At 48.6% G+C, this 17,010-nt stretch overlaps 6 protein-coding genes across 6 annotated transcripts; 3 read left to right on the top strand and 3 right to left on the bottom strand.

Annotated features, from left to right (window-relative positions):
• Nucleotides 1–1,147: 1,147 nt before the first annotated feature.
• EPUS_02995 (uncharacterized protein) lies at nt 1,148–1,549 on the top strand (the record flags this gene model as incomplete). Its single annotated transcript, XM_007802937.1, has 3 exons — nt 1,148–1,336; nt 1,406–1,449; nt 1,510–1,549. The coding sequence occupies 3 exons, from the start codon at nt 1,148–1,150 to the stop codon at nt 1,547–1,549; spliced, it is 273 nt and encodes a 90-aa protein (XP_007801128.1).
• A 4,056-nt stretch (nt 1,550–5,605) lies between these two features.
• EPUS_02994 (uncharacterized protein) lies at nt 5,606–8,030 on the bottom strand (the record flags this gene model as incomplete). Its single annotated transcript, XM_007802936.1, has 4 exons — nt 5,606–6,652; nt 6,704–7,649; nt 7,706–7,794; nt 7,872–8,030. 4 exons carry the CDS (start codon nt 8,028–8,030, stop codon nt 5,606–5,608), a joined length of 2,241 nt encoding a protein of 746 aa, XP_007801127.1.
• Nucleotides 8,031–8,422: 392 nt separating this feature from the next.
• EPUS_02993 (uncharacterized protein) lies at nt 8,423–9,367 on the top strand (the record flags this gene model as incomplete). The annotated part of the gene is made up of 4 exons (XM_007802935.1): nt 8,423–8,716; nt 8,785–8,900; nt 8,976–9,157; nt 9,243–9,367. The coding sequence occupies 4 exons, from the start codon at nt 8,423–8,425 to the stop codon at nt 9,365–9,367; spliced, it is 717 nt and encodes a 238-aa protein (XP_007801126.1).
• Nucleotides 9,368–10,600: 1,233 nt separating this feature from the next.
• Nucleotides 10,601–12,706, bottom strand: EPUS_02992 (uncharacterized protein; the record flags this gene model as incomplete). Its single annotated transcript, XM_007802934.1, has 3 exons — nt 10,601–11,624; nt 11,702–12,264; nt 12,314–12,706. The coding sequence occupies 3 exons, from the start codon at nt 12,704–12,706 to the stop codon at nt 10,601–10,603; spliced, it is 1,980 nt and encodes a 659-aa protein (XP_007801125.1).
• A 255-nt stretch (nt 12,707–12,961) lies between these two features.
• Nucleotides 12,962–16,047, top strand: EPUS_02991 (uncharacterized protein; the record flags this gene model as incomplete). The annotated part of the gene is made up of 4 exons (XM_007802933.1): nt 12,962–13,217; nt 13,266–14,034; nt 14,087–15,652; nt 15,714–16,047. The coding sequence occupies 4 exons, from the start codon at nt 12,962–12,964 to the stop codon at nt 16,045–16,047; spliced, it is 2,925 nt and encodes a 974-aa protein (XP_007801124.1).
• Nucleotides 16,048–16,584: 537 nt separating this feature from the next.
• Nucleotides 16,585–16,971, bottom strand: EPUS_02990 (uncharacterized protein; the record flags this gene model as incomplete). The annotated part of the gene is made up of 1 exon (XM_007802932.1): nt 16,585–16,971. One exon carries the CDS (start codon nt 16,969–16,971, stop codon nt 16,585–16,587), a length of 387 nt encoding a protein of 128 aa, XP_007801123.1.
• Nucleotides 16,972–17,010: the final 39 nt, after the last annotated feature.

Below are 17,010 nucleotides of genomic sequence, written 5' to 3'. Positions count from 1 at the left end.
AGTTTTCTGGCGATGGTTGAACAAGACGTTCGGTAGCGACTCCAATCACGGTCGCAGAAGACCGCACACGGCTTGCTCATTGGACGGGTACCGGTGGCTCACTCTATTCCTAAGCCTACACCTTCCAGAACAGGTTAGAGCTCGAGTATAAAGATATCCATGACAAAGGTAATGAAAAGTACAGACTTCTCCACTTAATGACCAACTGATTTCTAGCGTGGTGCTCGTTCGGTAATCGGACGTCTGTAACTGGTGCACAGAGCCTCTCCTCCCTCGATAGAAAAAGGCTTAGATCGACAAGAGAAAATTACATCTCTGCCAGACAGTGACAACTACACCGCAGTTCAGTACGAGATATCACTCGATTTCAAGAGCTGTACTTACTCGATTAGAGCACTATTTACACAGGCACGATGATCCATGTCTACAACTTTACCACAGGTAATCCTCAGTCTTTACCACGACCTAGTCGCTGTTATGGCTCGGCCCAAAAAGAAGACGCTCGCCCAGATTTCTCGGTTGAAGATCCAGCAAAGTGCTACGCCAAAGGGATGATGCTCGCTAAGATTTCTCGGCTGAAGATCAGGCAAACCTCTTCACAGCCATTAAAAAACGCAACGTTCAAGGCGTCCCACCAGACCACATAACCATGACTCATTGTTTGCACGTTCATTTTTGACTGGATGAGGGGGTCAGGATGCAACATCGAATCTTCAGGGATATGCAGCTGAAGTTTCGAAATACTGCAGCTTCCTTTGCATGAAGTTCCTCGGACAGAAGTTGCATGTTGGATCGGCAAGCCTCCAAATACTCAATTGCACATCGAAGAGATCTTCCATGATCACGAATCGAGAACGGCCAACAAGAATATCGAAGGTGTCGCGTTGCTTTCAGAACACTTTATTGAACTTCTGAGCACGAGTGGGCCTCGCTCTTCAACATCGATCATCATCACCCTCGTCATGGCGAGGGGCAGATTCAATCAAGAGCCGAGGAGGACATGAATTCGAATATAAAAAGGGTAGACTGATCCGCTTTCTTTACCCTTCTATTATCCATCACCACAAAAGTCGCACCTTACAATACTCATCACTCCACAACTTCTACTCTTAAACAAAACACAAACCCCTTTGACCACTTCTCCAAAATGCATTTCCTCACGGCCCTAGTCCCCGCCCTCGCTTTAACGCTCCCCCTGGCTGCGGTGGCATCTCCTATTCAAGAGTCCGACGACGTTGTCTGGGCTGATTTCAGCGACATCCAGGCTCGAGGCGAGCTCAATGCCCGGCAGGGCGTCACTTGTTCCCTCGGCGGAAATCCCGCATGCATCGCCAGGGTACAGATTGTCTCCCACCTTCTTGTCGAAACATCTCTAGCGCTGGCATGCTGACGCTTCTCACCACAGTGCCAACTTCTACGCGGAGTCGGAGGGTACTGCAGCTCTCGAGGGTAAGTCATGCGCCTGATCAATTCCTACACTTGATTGGATGCCGGCTAAAGACTTTTTAGCGTTTGCACCTGCTTCCGTCAGCCAACAGCTAAAGAGTAACTGGCGTCGAAAACAACACCTCGATGGCCACCGAGGCGGGAGAAGATTTCAATTCCTGTCTACCTCGGCCTCGGGGGAAAATGAAGGAAGACTGTGAACAAGATAGAAAAGATATGTGTTGATTAGTGTCACTCGTTCAAATGCAATGCGCATCTTGAGTCATTTGCATCTCGTCCAATCAACGCCGATGTCTTCTGCCACATGTCTCAATTTTAGTGACATCCGATCTACAGTAGCTCTGGCAATGGAAGTAGAAGTGACGTAATATCTCGTTAGACCTTCGATTCGTTTCCGTATCTTTTGTCTCCACAGAAGCCGGCAAACTCTGGACTAATGGCGTTGAGAATGTGTCAACTTGTAGTGCCAAGTCGAATTGTAAGGAAGCAGCTGCTTCTATACAAATTCCGCGGAATGAAAGAGCGTTTATGTAGACAACGGCCAACTATCCTCTTGCGCGCAACTGCGGACTTTCAGGACAACTATCCACGTAGAAGCGGACTATTATTATGCGCTTGACGGACCGCAGAGGCTTACTAGCTCTTTAGTAAATAGATTCTCTAAAGAGATATATATTATTAAGTAGCAGGAAAGTATTAATAGTTCCCTTAAAAAAATTTAATTTCTTAGAGTAAGTATTAGGTAGATTACTAAGCAGCATAAGAGTACCACCAGGGGGTGTCAGAATTCATTGCACCACACTTTGCACCGAAATTTAGCCGATATAAGCAATTGCTACTCCTATTATGTACAAAATCGTCGCCTTTTCACCACAACGATGACCTTATAGCCTTCCCATCCGAATTTGCTAGAGTTCTGCATCGAGAGGGCATCTCAGCTATACGCGCTCGAACCTCCTGCATTGTAATCTTGCTCCATTCGTCTTGCAGGACCTCTTTGAGCTGATCAAGATTATCCCATCTTCGTCTTCGAATTCGCTGTTTTAGGATACCCCATATAGCCTCTATAGGGTTCAAATCTGGCGATTGTGCTGGATGAACAAGCACTGGAATCCAATTGCTATCCTTGCACTGTTTAGCAACATTAAGCTCAGACCGTGTGCCATGAGAAGGATCATTATCCTCTTGCAAAATAGCGTCTTGATTTCGAGAAATCCGTGCCTCTTGAATAGCCTTAATATAGATAGGAAGTAAACGCTCTGTGTAGTACTTCTGTGTCATAGAATTGCCTTTTGGTTTTGTCTCAACTTCATGCGGCAAATTAGCCTCCCAATCAATTATTCGCTGTTTAAATTGCTCTTCTGTTTCGTATCTGCTTTTTCGTGGCTTACTAGGTCTCTTTGGAGGCTCAAGATGATCATTTTCATCATTATAGAACTCCAACTTCTCAGCTTTAGAATACTAATTGACCCAAGTTGCTATATAAAGCTTTGCACCCTTTTTTTTAGGCAGTTCTTATATATTTTCTGGCTTATAACGAGTGCCCTGCTCTCGTAGAATATATTGTTGAAAGACCTCCGATGGATCTATATGAGCTTCATCTGTAAAGAAGATATTAGCCCAATAGTCCTCAATGCTCTTATTTTGATGTTTCTTCCCATACTCTATGCGTTTCTTTTTGTTAGCATTTGAGAGTTGCTTGATTCGTACTGATTTGTAACGTCAAGCGTGATTTGTACGCTGTTGGAGATTTCGCTATAGTTTACGTGTACTGCAACAAAGATGAAAATGCTCGATTTGGTGCTCATAATGCTGATTTCGAGTAGGATTTGAAGGAGAAAGAAGGCCATGAATTTGCTCATTTGTGAGTTTTGATAGGCGCCCAAGACGTTGAGAGAGCTTTCGAGTTCTTCGATAAGCAGGAGATCCTTGATTTTGACGTTGATTCAGCCAGTAATAAGCTGTTCGTTTAGGGATATTGTGTTGCGCAGCAATAAAGGGAATTGATTTGTGCGTACGTGCGTCAACAGCTTCAAAAAAACGAGATTTATTCACAGTATCAGCTTCTTTCCGCTTTGAGGCTCTGTTTGGAGTAGTAGGAGGACTCATCTTGCTGTATCAATCATAAGAATCTGTGTAAGAAACGTTGATAAGCTGTTTACTCAATTCGGCTAAATTTCGGCGCAAATTGTGGTGCAATGAATTCTGACGCCCCCTGGTGGTACTAATTATTACCTAAAGAATAAATATTACTGAGTGGCATAAAAGAGATAAACCATTTAGCCTTAGATTATAATATTAATATGAAGAAGTTGTTAGACGGCCACGGCCTAACAGAAAGAGGCGAGAAAAAGACGTCAAAAGGGCGCTGAAATTGTGTGATGAAAGTGTGTTAATTCTATCTATGTGCATCTGGCGCCTTTTGTACGTCAATTGCTCCTATCCTTGGCGCACAGCAGGCGTACGGCAGGCGCATGACAGCTTGCCCCCTTCGAAAAAAGCTCAATGCCCTCATTGATTTTCCCTATCGAATACTGTTGAAACGAAGATATAGATTATAAAGGGTTTTGCGCTAATTGACAGCCAAATACTGCTTATTTAGTGCTAATTGGATATAGAAGAGTGTAAGGCGTTAGAGAGATGTGTAGATACTACTGAATTGATGCTAATTAGTATAGAAGAGGAGGAGAAAGAAGAGGAGGAGAAAGAAGAGGAGGAGGCTTCCTGCGTTTATTTAATGTTGAGTGCTGATGAAATAGCCGTTATTTTGATGTAAAAGAAGAGGAGAATTCAGAGGAGGGTTTCTGCGTCTGTTTGACGTTGAGTGCTGCTAAAACAAGCGCTAATTGGATGTAAAAGAGGAAGAGGAGGATGTAGATTCTTACAAGGCTAATACTAGTTGCACTACAGCTGCTAGAGAGCTACAGAAGTTGTACACAGAGAAGAAGAAGAGGATTTGAAGAAAGGATTTAAAGGAGGGTTTTTCTGTATCTATTTAACGTCTGAATGCTACTAATCTGATGCTAATTAAGAAAGAGGAGAAAGAGGCGGCCTAATGCTACTAATTCGAGGCCAATTAAGAGGTAGAAGAGGAAGAGAAGACGCAAAGCTGGCACTAATTGCTTTACGGCGTTCAGAGGTCTGTAAAAGTCGTACAAACAGGCAATAGTGGCTCTACGGCTGCCAGAGGCTGTAAAAAGGTCATTTTATGCCAAATTGACGTTCAAATGCTTTGGATTTGAATAAAGGGCAACAGTCGCACCACGGCTACTGAATCGTTCTATTGAAATGGCTGTAGCAAATCAATAGAAATAACAAAGCTACCAATATGTTAGACGGCCACGGCCTAACAGAAAGAGGCGAAGAAAAGACGCAAAAAAGGCGTAGAAAAGACGCTGAAATTGCTATGGAAGTGTGTTGATTCTATCTATCTTCTGCAGACGCTTATATGGCCTCTATTTGGCGTGCTGCGGGCGCATGGCAGGCGCACGGCAGGCGTACGGCAGGCGCATGACAGAAGTCTTTAGTTTTACCTTAATTCACTTTCTATAAGTTAACTGTCATGCCCATGGCATGCCCTGACCAAGACGCCTCAGCAGATGCGCCTCAAAGGCGACTGCCAAATGTTAGTAGTAGTTAGTTAGTTAGTCGCCTCAGAGGCACTTAGTCGCCTCAGAGGCAGATAGAGAATAGACACACTCCACTCATGCACTGACTTCAGACGGATTGTCGCCTTCATACGCATCTGGCACACAGGTGCACTACATTAACTATAAGTAGAAGGATCTCAAAGGAAGCGGCTGACTCTAGGCAGCAGGCTTAGCTAAAATACTGATAGAATAAAGTAAGTAATCATAGCCAAATACAAGAGCCCAAAAGCAGGCCCTAGTTAGACCAGAACCAGGTTTTGCCAGCTTCTCAGTCACCTGCTCAGCCTTTGCTCAAGGCTGCTCAGGGGCGCTCAGTCTCGGCTCAGGTTAAAGCAGTGCCGCTCAGGATGGAGGCCGTAACTGGAACTAGGGTAAAAAAAATCTTATGTCCGACTATCGAGGAAATTCGGCACGCAAACCAGCATTATCAACACAACTTTCATATTCCTGAAAGCCGGTGAGCCAAAGTTACTAGACCAAAGCATGTTTCCAAACTTCCCCAATTCAACTTATCCGTGATCCTGCAGGCCGTGATCAAAATCACGGAAGCCATCCTCGAAGAAATTCTGCATGACCCCGTTCATGTCTGGTTGGTAGTCCCCGAATGTCTCGAAATTGTTGATGTTCATATTTCCCTGAGAACCCATGAAGTATGACAGTATATCAGTGCTCATCAAAGCGTCGGCTTGCTCGGTGTAGAAGGGAGGAAAGGTACTGTTCCCAGTGCCTCCGTTCCCGTTTTGGAGCCCCGGTAAGGTGTCGGAGACTGTATTCGCATCAAACATATCCACTATCTGTCCTAGGTCCGAAGTCGACGAGCTGTTAACCGCAATTTGTGCTCCTGACGATCCTCTGTCAGTCTGGGCATTTTCTTTGTTTTTCTGAGTGAAGCGTCGCAGTGTCGCCGTTGAGACGCGATCCAGTACGTCGCGGCTTCTCTTCGCCGCTGGCCAGTATTCCCCGGTAACACTAAGAACGTCAGAGGTGAATCTCAGCGCTCGCGCTAAAGTCTCGAAATCCACCTCATCGGCAACGCCGTTCGGTGCCCAGACACAGTAAAACATGATGATTACACACAAGAACAGGGAATTGATGCTGAGCCAGCTGTATTGTAGTGTACTTGTTGCATAAAGCTTATGGTAGAGAGTGCTGCATTCTATGGCACTGGAAAAGCATTCCCGAAGAGACATTTTCGAGGGGTGCTGCAAACGAGGGTTCGGTCGGCAAAGGAGCATAACGAGCTCGTGGTACTTTATCTCACATATGAGGTTAGTGCCGTATCGTGGGTTGCCTTGTGGATGTTGTGGAATGTCCTCCTTCCACTGATGGAGTCGGCCGAGCATGTTCTCTTTCCATTTTACAAGATCGGTAACCGCTGGTGTTGTGTAAGGCGGGTATACTCGATCCACACAATACAAGACGCACTTGATCTCGGAGTTTAATGTCGCTAGCTTGCAGAGATGGATTGCGGAGGACATCTTCGTAAGAGATTCATTTGTTTGCCCCGATGTTTGTCGGTTCGACCCAAGATCATCGTCATTAACATCTAGTGGGAACTGCAAAAATAAGATTGGCTCACTGTGCTTCCATAGGTTTACATCACTTACTCTTAGATCGCATTGCTCATCCATGATTCCGAGTGGTCTTCCCATGAGAGTGCACAGAACACGGTCCATGATGTACGTACACCAGAAGACTCTGGTTCGCATCTCTTGCTCAAGATGTGAAAGCCCGCTCACTTGTATACTACGCTGCAGACCAAGCTCGATCAGCCACGCAAGACAATGGTAATGAAGAGTCCACAAGCTCAAGCCAGAAGATGCGTTGTAGAGGGTATACATCTGCAGAAGTAAAATGCATTGAACCCCTGTGAGAGATGCTTTCTGGAAAATGCCATCGATTCGACTCATTGCGGAAGCACAATAGCCTTCCGCAGATAGCTGCACCTTTGCTTGACGGGAGAGGATCGTAGCAGCGATAGCGAGAACCATAAAAACCTGAAATTCGGCCGCTGGTCCGACTTCAATATCATCGTACATTCTCCGAATGGTTTCCAGGTGAGTTGCTTCGTGAAGGAAGGGATATTGTAGGTGAACGGTCTCAAAATATGACTCTGATAGCCATATTGCGTGCTTCTGTGCCGAAGGCAACTCGCTGGGTTGAACTTCGAGTAGGTCTATAGGTATCAAGGGGACGCCGTGCATGGAATCCGATGGCGACAACTCTTTAGCTTGTATTCTTCGTCCAACTCCTGTCAAGACAAATCTAGTGAAGAACAGTCCGCTGGAGGGACCTAGGTATCGTAAATCCGCTCCCGTAGACACCGAGACCAGTCCAACCTGCTCGGTGATTTCAAGGAGTGAGTCATCATCCTGAGGGGAGTTCTTGTGTGTTCCACTGTCCTGAGAAGCGGTTGCTTCGAGATCGTGGGGTCCATAATTCATTAGATCATCGGATTGATCGGTCGGTTCGCGATTCAGATCAATGCTTGGAAGGTTTTTACGGACGATCGACTCTAACCATTGAAGCCTCGCCTCTAGGCGGTTGACGTAGCTAGAAGTTGGCAATCAATAACACTGTCAGCTTACGCACATCATACAACGCCTGACCTGTGCGGGATCTCGCGCAATTTTCCTCCGCCCACACAATTTGCACCTGCTTTTTTACAAGCGCTGCAGGCAGGTAGCGCTGCGTCACACTGACAAATCGTCATCATTCAGCGCACAGGTATTTCCGATACATGGGGGTTAAAAGGCTATGCATGCAAGGACTCACCCGGATCTTCCGTTTCTGGCATCGGACACAAGCGGCGCTGATCCGTGATCTTGTCTTGGGCAAGCGTTGAGGTTGCTGGCTTAACATCGGCATGTTACCCACAGCAGGATGATGATGAGATTCCTCGACGGGTGCGATCCGCTCAAAATATCCGCTCATAATTTGTCAGCTTTCATTGCATTATTATTAACAGCGCAACGGGAACTCCCCGCTCTTGGCACGGAGAACATCCGTCCCTCCGGAAGTTGGGGCGGGACCTTTCCTCCATTCCATTCCATGTGCACCACCGCTTGAACTGACAGTGGTGCATCGAAAACTATCCACATAATGGGGCAGTGTATACGAGCACTACCTTATCTTTCTGCGTGGCTATTCCCGATATCTCACGCCCTACTTGGTCAGCATCGAGATCGCAATTTTACATTTGGCTATAAATACGAGCACTCACTCATTTCCCATGATTCTTCCCTAACCGCTTCCTCCGTGCAAAATTGACCGGTATATCACATTTTAATCAAAATTTTCCTTGAGTTCTCTGAAAACAGTGCAGAATGTCCCCTCCACGCCGTGCCGTTATCGCAATCACGTCTGCTACAGCACCGCTCCACGACGGCCATCCCACAGGCCTGTTCATTTCGGAAGCGCTTCATCCCTTCCAAGTATTCAAGGAGGCCGGCTTCGAGGTGGACCTCGTTTCCGAGAAAGGTACTTACGTGCCAGATTGGTTGAGTCAGCAGGAAAGCTTCTTGAATGGCGAAGACAAGAAGCAGTGGGAAGATACGAATGGCGAGTTCAGGACGAAGTTGGACAACATGCCGGACGTTCACAGCATTGATGGAAAGAAGGTGGGCTTTCTAACCCGCGCTGTTGGCCAGTGAATGTATCTGGGTGGATGCGGCTGACGTTTTAGTAGTACGGTGTCTTTTTCGCCAGCGCCGGCCACGCCGCGTTGATCGACTATCCTCACGCAAAAGGGTTGCAAAAAATAGCTACGGATGTCTGGACGCAAGGCGGGGTTGTATCAGCTGTGTAAGTGCCTTTGGCATAGTAGAACCATGGTATATGGCATTAGTCCAACCGGACGATCTGACACGCTCTGCGCAGGTGCCACGGGCCTGCGATCTATCCAGGCATTATCGACCCCACAACGAGCAAGTCCATTGTCAACGGCAGGACCATTACCGGCTTCACGACGCAAGCGGAGTACGACATGCACGTCATGGATGCCCTCCGAAACTGGAATGAGCCGCTCATCGATGAATGGGCCGAGAAATTAGGAGCTAAATGTACCAACCTGTCAACCATACCCTGCTGTTGATCCCTTTGGTTTGGCTGCAGCGGAAATGAAGATTCGCTGACGATTTTACACAGACGTCCGATCAGACGGAGTGTGGGACGATTTCCACGTCGCCGATGACAGGGTTGTGACAGGTATGAATCCACAGAGCGCTAAAGCCACGGCAGAGGCAGCTGTGAGGGTCTTGGAGAGGCTTTGAGCAGTCGGACATTCAAGATACAAGGAGGAAGGCAAGACCAGAAAACGCTATAGATTCCCGCGAAATAACAGTTCTGTGGCTGCGACCGTTTCATTGATGGTGAAAAATTTTCATTACGTGGTGAACAATAAGTAGTAGGACTAAGTTAGTACGAGTAGTACAGTCTCATGCCAAGAAATCCAAATATAGCGGCTACTAGTACTTAGTACTAGTACTACTTAGTAAGTCTTGTCCCACTACCCAAGGGCTTAACACACATCAGCAGTGTTCCACTTCAACCCAAAATACAAAACACAAAAGCGTTATATTTTATTATTCGACACCCACTTTCAACTTCTGGGCCCATGGTGTAGTTGGTTAGCACTGTCCAAGTTGTCACAATAGCAGATCATAGCCGGAATCGTACCCGGATCTGTGTGGCTCGTAGGTACCAACAGTGTTAACAGTGGCAACATTGCTCATTAACACATCGGACAACAAAAAATCCTCCTTAGGAGGGTTTCTCCTGGACTCCCCAACCCATCACCACAAAAATAATGTGGCTGGTGGTTTGGGAGTCCCAAGGTTTTTGGATTTTTTTTGGATTTTGGATTTAGTTTCTGTATAACATAGAAAAGGGCCACATCAATCACTCCATCAAAAAAACAGCGCTCATGGGTTTCGAACCATACTTAATTGGTGTATCCCCTATTGACTAAAACCCCAACACCTAACCACGTGGCTCAATCTCAGTCCCGCGCAACCTTTTCCGGAATGCGTTCAGACAACCCATTTAGGGGAAATCACGGATTTGATCTACTTGCCAAGCATTTGATTTGGTTTATTTGACTTAATTTGATTCGAAAGGAACACACTGCAGTACAATCGGTACGGATGAAATCCCCCGGACCATGGATGATTGCACATTACATATTGTCCAGGACAACTCTGTGGTTTGGGAAGTGCTCGTCTTTGTCTCCTCCTAGTAGTCTTCCGGCATCAGCTGTACTTCCAATGGTTTACAGAGACTGGTCATGACATTTGATAATCGGATGTGATTCCTCGCCTCTCTCTCTTGATGGTCGCGATCTTCTCGTCTCATCTCGGCTCGGCTCCTTCACACCTGTCTCTCTTTCACTAAATTTGACTATTCAAATACCGACGTCATAGACCAGACTACACGATTGATCCGGTAAAACGTCATGCTGACTCCCTAGACGTTGTGAAAGCGTAGAGATGGCAAATCTGCTATGATCAGGGCAGAGCAGGTCTACCAGTGAACGTTCTCCAGTTCTCCTCCAAAGGCACGACAACCTTTTGATAGAATGCTTGTCGAAAGTCGGCACAATTGATGTCATCGTACCACTGATCAAACTCGCACCGAACACACCGACGGACTGCGTTGCCGTATCGATCTCCAGCCTTTTGACGGATCTTGTAGATGAGCCTCTCCAGGGCAAGATAAGGAGTTTCCTCGGTCTCTTTTCCGTTGGAGTCGAGATCTGCGGGTACGTACATCTCATGGAGTCGCTTGTGGAAGAAGACTTCGACAAGGGAAACTCCGAGGATGAATACGCCGTGGTTGCGATTGCGCAGGTTTCGAACTGTATGGGGTGTAGCCTCTTGGGCTGTTGGATCAAGGGTCAATCTTGAGGCCGTGCTCGTGCTGGAAGCCGTGCTCGTGTTGGAAGAGCTTGAGGAGGCATCTGACTCAGGAGGGGTAGGGAGGGAGCTGGTTGGGTAGTGATGCTGGGAAGAGTGAAAGGACTTCGATACAAATGGCTCCATCAGCGCTGGATCTCTGGTGCCATCCAGACGGCGTAGGAACTGCACGTCTTTGAGACCCCAAGCGCTGTCTAGAAAAGAGGTTCCATACAGTCGAAGAAATATCCACGACAGGACATAGGCGAGATATAGTCGATCAGGCATTTCGATTTTCTTGTGGACTAGTAAGAGCTTTCCCTGTATCTTGGTTGGATTGTGAGGCGCAAACTTTCGCTCCAAAAGGTCTTCAAGGTTCACCATATCATCGGTAGAGGAGACAAGAGGACGTGGATGGCGCTTCACAGGGTACACCACAAAGCGTAAAGGCGGGTCAAGGGGTAAAAAACCAAGCGGCGGCGCTCCTTCCTGAACCGACGTGAGTTGCAAACAAAGCTCCCGAATCTCCCGCATCGCTTGAGGACGACTAGGGGTTGGTGGCGGTGTTTGCGCGGCACTGGAAGTCGGCCAGTGCACTTGCTTACGCTTTTTCAGCTTGTTGGGCCCTGAAAGTGGCCTGAAATTCGTTGAGCAGCTATATCAGCGAACGTAATCTAGTTATGACACCGAAGTGGTGGAAAAGCCTTGACCTACCCTTCTTTTTGGTTGCCCTTCGTATACGTTGGATGAGACGTAGAAGCCAAGCTGTCACCGCTACCGCCAGCCCCGTCGACCTGGGAGCATGTTGAGGTAGGGACGAAAGTCTCAGGTTCAAAATGAGTCTCGTGCCAGTTCCACCGTGGCGGAGATGCGGCGAAGCTTCCGTGATCATGAAACGAGAACAAAACATCAAGTCCACGGCAGTCAGATTGCCGCTGACAGCATGTGCTTTCAGTGCCGGTTGTGCTAGAATGCGTTGGATTACCCACCCGCAGACTCGCGTTATGCGGGATCACACAATGACATCCCCAGGGAGCGGATTTCAGAGAACTGTCAAGATGTGACACATGCTCCCGGAAGCGGTCCACATCTTCCTCAAGCACGGCGCGTCGTTCACAGTATGGTGCAAGGGCCACACTTGACTTGGCAATGCTGCTCAATTGCTTGTTCTTGTCTTTGAGACGCTTTTTGAGTTCTTTGATCTTGTCGCGATGGAGGAAGGAGAAGCGTATTCGATGGAATGCTCGCTCGAAAGCATCTTTGTCTGACCACTTGGGCTACACGGACAATCAGTCTTGGTAGCTGCAACGGCAGGGGGAGTTGCACTTGGCCGTCCTGATCAACGTCCAGCTTTGTGTAGAGCTCGTCCAGAGTAGCCTTGAAGCCACTGACTATGTCCATGAAGACGGAGAAGTCAAAGCTCCCCAGACATTTGGACAGCCGCGCTGCCAGATCTGGTTCCTTCCATTGGGCGCCGCCAGGATCGCCTAGTAGCTGGCCCAGAACTTTGGGCTGTACACATCGGTTTAGGAGCAAGGTTAAAGATTGTAGGAATTTTGCGCGATGGAAAGCAAGGTCGCCTTTCAACTCAATCAGTCGTAATTTGTAGTGACTATAGGTCTGAAATGGCTCGAGGCCAGCTTTGTAGTGGTCTAAAGCAGCAATCAGGAGCGGGAAACTCGCCAAAACCAGGCCCACAGTCTCGATGCCGGTCAGCATCTCTTAGATCTAACGAATGAACATTCCATCACGAGGTCGACCTCATCGAAGCTGTTTATGAATGGAGTTCCATGTGTGCGAAGGATGGCGCAGCACGTAATAGGAGGGACAGCAAGCGAAGGTGGCACATGAGCCACAAGCACAAGGCTGCATGGCCCCAAGGCTGAATCTGAAATCTGCCTCCTTGATCTGACGGAACCGAAGCTACATCGCCTTTGTACTTCTCAAAGATCCAGATATGCGTATTTGAATGAAATGGGAAGCATTGATGAAGAGATCTTAGGATGTTGTGACAAGCTCTCCTCATTCATCCGAAGGTTGGAGCCGCTGTGGGAAGATGCAGTGGTCCTTCCTTGGTATGAGCAGCTCGGTCGACTAAGGGTGTGGATTGAGGAGAACAGAATTGCCAGCAATGGCAGAGCTTCGCTCGAGCAGCGCCTCGAAGGCTCCTCACACATTGTCAGCGCCATTCTGGAGCTCTTAACTACGCTTAGGCATACGGTTCAGTCCTGTAAGCACTTCCTGGTGACCGATTGGCACTTGCTGACCATGACGGTAGGTGCCGACTGGGACGTTGATTATCTACACACGACCCAGGAGAGTGCTCATGCCCCGTCTCTCCCAGAGGATGTGACCGATATGCTGGACATACTGACAAACGTTCTTGATTCTCTCTACGATCTTTCTTCCACTTTCACAAACCCCATGCCCATCGACATGCTCACCGACCCTATATTCCAATCGATTGACGAGTTCGCTGAAGCCTTCGATGTGGCTCATGTAGAAGCCAAATTTCCATGCGCGCCTCTACCGCTTGTTCGGAGGTTGGGTAGCATGAACATCCGCCGCAGATCATCTCTTTGGTATCAAAAAAGAAAGAATGACGCCTTGCAATCAGCACTTGCGCAAACCATGCCTACCTCGAAGGCCGTTGCATCCTCTGCCCGCTCGCGCAAGAGCCATGTTACTGATCCTTCAACCGTTCTCTCCTCGGTTCCCTCCGTGTTTGACACTCCGCTGAATGAGTTTCAAGCAGTCACTGTCGACTCACGGAGTTCTGTCTCGTTGTCGCAGCCGATGAAGACAGCCACTCGACCCGCTACTGGGCCAATTGACTCGTCCTTGCTTCCTGAACTAGACTCTTTGGCGCGATCTGATGATGAAGGTTCTGTTGATTCCATGACATCGTTTGCGGTAACGGTGAGCCCAAGCTCCGAGACTCAAGCAAGGGTTCCGAAGCCTCCACCGAAGTTTTATGAGGACCAGCCATTCGAATGTATGTATTGTTTTAAGACCTTGAGAAACGTGAAGACTCATCGTGCCTGGAAGTAAGCCGCGGCTTCCAGTTTGGATTGATCACTAATACTAATATTGCCAAAGGCGACATGTCATGCGAGACCTCAAACCATACGTTTGTTCGTTTGGAGGCTGCTCAGAAGATGCCAGAATGTTCCGTCGTCGCCGAGATTGGTTCCAACATGAGCTTGATGTGCACCGAACCTACTGGGAATGTCCAAGAGGCTGTTTGGAGCTTTTCTTTAACAGCAGTGACTTCAAAGCTCACATGATTGGTCAACACCAAACTCAACTCACGCAGGACCAGTTAGAAACACTGACGAAGGCATTGGCAAAACAGCAAGATGGACGCCACAAGGCTGGCTGCAAGCTCTGCGGGAAAGAATATCCAGTAAACGATGGGCTGCGTCGTCACATAGGTGGTGAGATGGAAGAAATTGCCTTGTTTGTAATGCCACGGCCACATGACTTTTGGGATGGATCGGACGGGTCAAGCGACACGGATGCCTCCGATAGCACTGGCAGCATATCAGAAGATGCCAAAGTTGCTGTGTTTTCCAGAGCCGAAGTTGAGACAAACCCAGCACGTTTGGCCGACACTACAACAGGAGAAGCTGACTCCGTTGTCAGTCTTTCAGCTAGACTTCTGAAGCAGGAGACGAGTGAGTCGGAGGTATTTCAATTAGGTGTGGACGAGACGGCTAGGTTAGGTGGACAGGATGAAGCTGTTGCATCTGATGCCATGACGGAACAACCAGAACGTCCCGTGACCGAGGATGAGATCGAGACAGATTATGACGATGACACAACAATTGACGAGGCACTCAAAGATGTCGCCGCTGAAGTTGACTCTCCAGCGCGCAAATCGCAATCCACCATAGCGTCGCCTACTGGCGAACTGTCCCCTTCACTGAGCCCAGAGCCAGGCGACATCCTTCTCCACGATCTGTATCCTGTCATGACCCAAGAGAATTCCTTCCCAGGTCACCAAGAGACCACCGGAAAGCTTACATCCATGAAGCCTGCAACAAAGCATGCTGTCGGAGAAGCCGAGAACCCAGAAGCCGCTCATCAGACAGATTACGACCATGACAGCCAGACTGGCATTTCAGACCCAGGTTCGCAAAAGGCTCTGGAGGATACGCTATTACATGACCAAGGAGACCAAAGCACGTCGCTCACTGACTTCCAACGAGACCTTAGAACTCTGCGGTCGCTGCCCTCTCTCACAGCTACTCTAGCACAGCATTCAAGTACATCTCTCCAGTCAGACCATACCTTAGCAGAGTTGCGATCGATTGCCGAGACGTTGAATAGAAATCTGAACCGAGCACAGACGCCTGAAACTGTGAGCACGCCGGAGGCTTTTTCAGACCCCTCGGCAGCATCGACCTTCAAATGCACGCATCCTGGATGTACTGCCTTTCCCTTCCAGACACAATATCTTCTGGACGCCCATGTAAACGTGCACAGCCAGCCGGCCCCACACTACTGCCCTGTGAAAGGCTGTCCTCGTGCAGCTGGTGGTAAAGGGTTCAAGAGAAAGAATGATATGATCCGGCACGGACGTGTACATGAGTCGCGCGGATACACATGTCCATTTTGCGCGGACCAACAGCATCGGTATCCACGAGCAGATAATCTGATGAGGTGTGTGATTGTTCGATTTGGTAGAGATTTACTGGGCTCCATGCTAACCGACGCTTCTCAGACATTTTCGTATCCACCACCCCGACAAAGATCGCGATGATGCACAACTCCAATTGGTGCGATCACTAGACTCTAAATACGATCCAGAGCCGCCGCTGAGGCCTCCACCTGTTGACCTTGCCAGCGCGCGCGCATTGTTAGACGAACTTACTCGTCTAGCAGGTCCGAGCCACGAGAGTTCGCGAAGCACTACACCTAGCGACTTCTCTAATCAAGGCGATCTTCAGATACTAGACCATGCTGGGCGCGTGACATCCCAAAATGAACCTTACCGACCGCATTCCCTCGGTTTCGAGGTCGGAGCGTCAAAGGGCCCCCCCAAGTCTCCCGTATAGGAGGCCAGCGCCACCGCTTCTTCTGCTTCTCCTTCTCCTTCAAGAATCAGTATGTGCTGTTTTGACTTGGAAGAACGAGGATTTGACGAGCCGATCTTTTGTATGCTGTGCTTGCTGTCTTTCATTTTCAGCGAGTGGCGGATTGTGGTTTAGTGACAAGAATAATAACAAATGATGAGATACAGTTTACTGAAGATTCGCTTCCGAGTGGAGGAATAAGAGATTTGTCATATGCTCTCTCATTTACAATTATACCGTCGTTGGGATTAAGGCGGACGTACACCTCTACTGGACCCAATGTGCTGAGTTTGGGAAACTGCCGAATCTAAATATTTGTGGGTTAAATGGGATTTGGTTATTGGCTCATCACTCATTGTATCCAGGAGCAAGCCACTGAACGGTTCTTCCATGGGATATGGGGGCTGTGGTGACTCCCGGCTGCTGTCACCAATTGTAGTGGACAGGCAACGCTGACGCCGAGAACGGGGTTGCGTCACAGTATGACATGTAGTCGTAGTAACAGCATGAAGTGTTCTGTCAGGATTCTATATTCATACTGTCATCCTCTTCTCCCACGGCACCACCGCCACCTTCAGCCGGTACCTCCTCCGGCTCCGCAATCGCAGCCTGCATGACCCCTTCCTTTTCTTTCGTCTCTCCCTCCGCCCTCGCCTTCAGCCTCGCCTCGCGCTTAGCCTGCCTCAGACTCTTAGTCGCCTTCCCCTTCCCCATCCCGACCTCCGCCTCCCCATCCCTTCGTCCCGCCGCCCACTTCTCCCTCGCCTCCTCCTCCTCCCGCTCCGACCACTCGACCGGCAACACCGCAAAGACCAGATACGAAGTATGCGTCTTAATCTCCGGCTCACTCCGATGCACCAGCACGCCGTCGCGGAAGAGCAGCTTCCTGGCCTCCTGCTGCGGCATTTTCTTCGTCATCTTCTCCTCTCCCCTCCTCGCCTTCCC

The sequence above is a fragment of the Endocarpon pusillum genome, assembly GCF_000464535.1.
Source record: "Endocarpon pusillum Z07020 unplaced genomic scaffold scaffold189, whole genome shotgun sequence".
Classification (NCBI taxonomy): Eukaryota; Fungi; Ascomycota; class Eurotiomycetes; order Verrucariales; family Verrucariaceae; genus Endocarpon; species Endocarpon pusillum.
Note: the sequence above shows the minus strand (reverse complement) of the source record. Positions and strands in the feature narration are given on the sequence as shown.